Genomic DNA, 5616 nt, shown 5'->3' with positions numbered 1-5616 from the left:
AAACACTACCTTTCCTTCTCCGGCGTCCCCACCTCCATCACCCTCAACCAATAACCACGATCATAACCCGCATCCACCACCAATCCCGCCTCACCCAATGACAACTAGATCTCGTGTTGGAATCACCAAACCATTTCAACATCTTAACCTTCACACCACTACTCTTTCTCCCATCCCGAAAAACCCTCACCTTGCCCTTCTCGACCCACACTGGAATAAGGCCATGAACGACGAGTACAAGGCCCTGTGCGATAATAACACATGGGAACTCGTTCCCAGACCTAACGGGGCTCATATTATTAGATGCTTATGGCTCTTTCGCCATAAATTCCATGCAAACGGATCTCTCCAAAGATACAAAGCTCGACTTGTGGTAAATGGGAAATCTCAACAGGTTGGTCTAGACTGTGACGACACTTTCAACCCTGTCGTTAAACCCACTACAATTCGCACAATCCTTTCTCTTGCGGTATCTCGCTCATGGCCGATACACCAACTCGATGTCAAGAACGCTTTTCTACACGACAATCTTGCAGAAACCGTTTACATGCACCAACCTCCGGGCTTTGTGGATCACACCTGCCCCGACTTTGTTTGCAGGTTAAGAAAGTCTTTATATGGGCTCAAACAAGCCCCATGGGCTTGGTACCACCGCTTTGCCACATACATCACATCTCATGGTTTTAAAAGTGCTGCCACAGATACTTCTCTATTTATTTATCAGAAAGGGCAAGACACAACATACTTACTTCTATATGTCGATGATATTATACTTACGACATCTTCTGATTCCTTTCTATGTAAGGTCATCGACACTCTTTCTCGCGAATTTGCCATGACCGATTTGGGAACACTTCATCATTTTCTTGGCATTCAAGTTACACGTACCAATCACGGTCTGTTCCTTTCGCAATCTCAGTATGTTAACGACATTCTGGATAGAGCAAAAATGACAGAATGCAACCCCATTGCCACACCAGTAGACATTTCTTCCAAACTTAGTGCTAATTGTGGTCAACCGTTCACTGATGGTACTCTTTATCGAAGCCTAGCTGGTGCTCTACAATACCTTACCTTTACGAGGCCAGATATTGCCTATGCCGTTCAACAAGTTTGCCTTTTTATGCATGCTCCCCGGGAACCTCATTTTAATTTCCTCAAACGAATACTTCGCTATCTAAAAGGAACCGCAGACCAAGGGCTTCACATTCACGCGTCCTCAAACCTTCACATCACTGCATACTCGGACGCCGACTGGGGACGGTGCCCCGATTCTCGTCGTTCAACATCTGGATATTGTGTGTTCGTCGGAGACAACCTTGTCTCTTGGTGATCTAAACGGCAGCCAACGGTATCCCGCTCTAGTGCAAAAGCAGAATACCGAGGTGTTGCAAATGCCACTGCCGAAACAAACTGGCTCCGTAACCTATTACTTGAACTTCACGTGCCGGTAACAAAAGCAATGATCGTATATTGTGACAACATCTCCGCTGTTTACCTTTCTGACAACCCTGTACAACATCAACGAACAAAACATGTCGAGATTGACATTCATTTTGTACGAGAACTAGTTCAAATTGGAAGAATTCGTGTCATTCATGTACCGACCGATCATCAGTATGCGGATATCTTTACTAAAGGGCTGCCACGTCACCTCTTCAATCGTTTCAAGACCAGTTTGAGCATCTGTCCTCCTCCTGCTCCAACTGCCGGCAGTATTAGACGTATTATTTTGTATATATTTGTTTCTCATATTTTCCCCTGTAATTTCTCTTAATTGATATTGTATTTTAGTAGCTTGTTATCTATTGTACCTATTTATGTATCATATCCCTTTCAATGAAAGATCGATAGATTCTACAGAATCCTTTACTTTATTCTACGGAATCCTTTACTTTATTCCCAAACCACGCGTAACCACTCGTAATAGCCTTAAAATCTCCACGTCTCAAGCTTGAACCCAAAAACCCCACCTACTTGATACTTTCGTTATTTTGGGATTCATTGTTGACTTTAGGTGCTAGCCATTACCAAACCTACTAATCAAATCAATACAAACACACACACACATTTTTGGGTTTGCAGGTTCATATTCAATACACACACAATCGATACTTGTTTCTTTTTCTTTCTTATAACCACTTATTTTGATATTTTTGTGATTAACTTGCATAAACTAAAGTTAAATAATTCCCTGAACTAACCTAATATTCAATCACTAACAAATTTGATCTGATAAATCATATGACAACAAACTATACATGATCATATCTCTAATTTCCCCTTTGTTAAATCCATATTTCCTCAAATAACCTTCCTTTTTAAACCCTAATTTCCCCAATACCTTCTGTGATGCTTTGTTTTCATCTTCAACAAGAGCTTCAATCCTCACCACATACGACATCTCCTGAAACACCATAGGGATCGCCATCTTCATTGCCGCCGTAGTTATCCCTCGTCCCCAGAAATTGACACCAATTGCATATGAAATATGAGCTCTATGACGATCGACGCCTGATTCTGGCTTGACGGAGATGTATCCGATTGATTTATCGTCAAAACAGACGGATCGTCGCCATGGATGCGGTATAACGACTTCCATTAGGTATTTAAGAGCTTCTTCTCTATCCTTTATGGTGTTCCATCGGAGATATTGTGTTACTCTATCGTCTCTAGCCCATGAGAAGAAATCATCGACATCAGTGACTCTAAATGGACGGATTGAAAGTTCCAATGAGCTCGACATAGGTGGCTGACGGGGGCTTGATAGGCGACTGATATGTATGGCTAGCAAACAGGCAATTGTGAGAAAGAGGTAAATCCAAAAAATATAAAGTTATTGTTATTAAAAATTATCAGATTTTGAACCACCGATTCAAGTTCAAACTTTTTTGGCCGACCAATTAGAGTGTTTTCATCAATTTATTTATGAGACCTACCGCTTTGTATTTAAATTATTTCATTGTTTTTTAAATAAGTTGACTATATTACAATTGGTTGAAAATCAAAATAATTGAAAAAGCTTGTACCAAAATCTTATAAATTTACATGCTATGTTAAAAACTCCCTCGAGAAAGTGTTTTTATAGCTTCTATCTAAACGAAAGGACTTGTCCTAATACAATAAATCTCGATACAAACAATATTACAAAAATAAAAGGAAAGTATGCCATATATATTATATAATACGTTCAGTCCCGATACAAAATACATCACCTTGAATTACAAAATTCGCAAATACATTAATTCATTTATAAGCAACTGGACATTTTAGTAAAACACTAGTTTTTCGTTCAACATCAATAGTGGAAAGAGTCTTCAACCCTCTTTATTGGCCAACATATTTTCTTATAGAACTACTCAATTACCTTTCCAAGACGACAAAGGAGGCGTCTCCGAATTTATCCATGTCAAGTGCATGACCGCATGCCTTTCTCCCTTAACCATGTCACTCGAAGCAATCAATTCAAGTTCCCCCATCTCCTCTGGCGTTAGCTTTACGGACAAAGCTCCAATGTTTTGGTTGAAGTTTTCAATCTTTGTGGTTCCAGGTATTGGAACCACATCGCTTCCTTGGTGATGCACCCATGCCAGTGCCAGCTGTGCAGGGGTGCATCCTTTCCTTGTTGCTATCTCATTCACTCGCTCAAAAACACTCTTATTTTGTTCCGCATTTTGAAACCTTGGATGACTCTGCAATAAGTTTCAACAGTTTAACTATACTGTGAAAATAAGGGAAATCCACGATAAAGTCTCAATATTTTGGGTCAGTTTATGGTTTAATCCCAATATTTATTTTTTATGGTTTAATCCCAATATTTATTTTTTGAACAGACTAGTCCTTATTATCTAATTTTATATGATAATCTGTCATTTTCTGTTGAAAAAAATAGTAACTATTTCGTTAATTTGGGAAAAATATAAAATAATCGGGACTTTTCTATTCAAAAAATAAAAGTTGGGATTAAACCGTAAATTGATCCAAAATATTGGGACTTTATTGTAGATTTCCCATGAAAATAATGATCAAATGATTCTTATATGCACATGTGTACCTTTCTGTAGTCTCCATCTGTCAAGTTTTCAGCCAATTTAGGACCAGCAGCCAAGAATCCTCTTCCAATAGGACTATAAGGAACAATCCCAATGCCAAGTTCTCTGTAAAACAAACGACACGGATCATCATCATTCAACAAGCAAAGAAACTCAGATTATCATAAAAGAACATGAAAACCATATAAAGATTACCTGCAAGTAGGAACAATATCCTCCTCCAAATCTCTTGACCATATAGACCATTCATTCTGTACAGCTGTTAATGGATGAACAGCATGAGCCCTTCTAATTGTCGAAGCAGATGCTTCTGATAATCCTACATACTTCACTTTTCCTTCCTCTACTAGTTTCTTCAGCTCTCCCATCTTTATTCCCGTTTGTCACATACAGATAGTGTTAATAAAAGCTCGAACTTGATATGGGTTTTATTTTACCCAAATTCGAACACAGAGAAATGGAAGGGAGACAAACCGTGACTTCGATTGGGACACGAATATCAATTCGGTGGACATAGTAGAGATCGATACAATCAATATCAAGTCTCTTCAAGCTAGCTTCACAAGCTGATCGGACATAAGCCGGATCACCACACACGTCCATCTTTCCATCGACATGCCGGATTGCAAATTTGGTTGCAATTTGAACTTTCTCTCTTAGTCCTCCTTCTTTCAAAGCCTGAACAACATCACATACCTCGAAATTAAGACAAAGACTAAAACTGTAGGTAACAATTTTGATCGATCAATCGGGAATTTCGTTACTTACCTTCCCGACGAGGATTTCGTTGGTGTGTGGACCGTAGACGTCGGAGGTGTCAAGGAAGGTGACACCGGAGTCAATGGCGTGGTGGATGAGCTTGATCATATCGGCTTCGGGTTTTGGGAGTCCGTAGTTACCTGACATACCCATGCATCCTAATCCCTGTTGTGAAACAACTAAACCTTGTGAACCTAATTTCACTTTTGGAATCACCGTCGCCATTATTATTGTCTGTTGATCTCAGTTTTCGTAAAACCTAATTAGTTTTAAATACTATACTGAAGGTTAAAAGGTTGCAAAGCACTGAAGCAGAAAGCTTGGTTTGATTCTCGCAATGTAGAAGAAAGGGAAAGATTATAAAGTCACTGACGACGTCAGTGCCATAGAATACAAATTCAATTTTTCTTACGACCGGTCAGGAGACTTTTTGTTTTATTTATTTATTTTTTTTGGGTAAATTACAAAAATGGTCCCTGTGGTTTGGATTAATTTATACGTTTGGTCTTTAATATTTTTTTTAACTCGGATTGTCCTTGTATTTTGTTTTTGTGTCGGATTTGGTCCCCGATCGAGTTAAACTGGCTTCTTTACCCTTAATAATATTTTTTGACTTCTTTTATAATCTTTTTAATTATTAAATATATTAAATAATCAGGACGGGCACAAGAATACATAGTATGTGTTGTTGAGGTTGAAATAGGTGTTGCCGATGCAAGAAAAATAGGTAAAAAAAATTGAAAAATCTAAAAAATTTCCATTACAGACAGAAAAAGTAAGTGTTGTCGGTGCTACACCGGGACAC

At 38.8% G+C, this 5616-nt stretch overlaps 2 protein-coding genes across 2 annotated transcripts; both read right to left on the bottom strand.

Annotated features, from left to right (window-relative positions):
* Positions 1–2200: 2200 nt before the first annotated feature.
* LOC145119452 (uncharacterized) lies at positions 2201–3055 on the bottom strand. Its single transcript, XM_079055117.1, has one exon. The coding sequence runs from the start codon at positions 2744–2746 to the stop codon at positions 2219–2221; it is 528 nt and encodes a 175-aa protein (XP_078911243.1). The 5' UTR covers positions 2747–3055; the 3' UTR covers positions 2201–2218.
* Positions 3056–3153: 98 nt separating this feature from the next.
* Positions 3154–5153, bottom strand: LOC145119450 (putative aldo-keto reductase 2). Its single transcript, XM_079055115.1, has 5 exons — positions 4821–5153; positions 4527–4730; positions 4248–4420; positions 4055–4157; positions 3154–3692 (listed from the first exon to the last, which is right to left on the bottom strand). The coding sequence occupies exons 1-5, from the start codon at positions 5034–5036 to the stop codon at positions 3360–3362; spliced, it is 1029 nt and encodes a 342-aa protein (XP_078911241.1). The 5' UTR covers positions 5037–5153; the 3' UTR covers positions 3154–3359.
* Between the last annotated feature and the right edge of the window lie 463 nt (positions 5154–5616).

This window comes from Lactuca virosa, chromosome 6, assembly GCF_052849685.1.
Source record: "Lactuca virosa cultivar CGN04683 chromosome 6, Lactuca_virosa_CGN04683_v6, whole genome shotgun sequence".
In the NCBI taxonomy this organism is placed as follows: Eukaryota; Viridiplantae; Streptophyta; class Magnoliopsida; order Asterales; family Asteraceae; genus Lactuca; species Lactuca virosa.
This window is presented reverse-complemented; position numbering and strand designations above follow the sequence as displayed.

Excerpts from the sequence above, each read along its gene's own strand:
- LOC145119452 (XM_079055117.1), bottom strand. The coding sequence starts at position 2,746 with ATGTCGAGCTCATTGGAACTTTCAATCCGTCCATTTAGAGTCACTGAT.
- LOC145119450 (XM_079055115.1), bottom strand. The coding sequence starts at position 5,036 with ATGGCGACGGTGATTCCAAAAGTGAAATTAGGTTCACAAGGTTTAGTT. Across the intron at positions 4,421-4,526 it reads GTGTCCCAATCGAAGTCACG|ATGGGAGAGCTGAAGAAACT; the intron begins GTTTGTCTCCCT and ends ACGGGAATAAAG. Across the intron at positions 4,158-4,247 it reads GATATTGTTCCTACTTGCAG|AGAACTTGGCATTGGGATTG; the intron begins GTAATCTTTATA and ends TTTGTTTTACAG.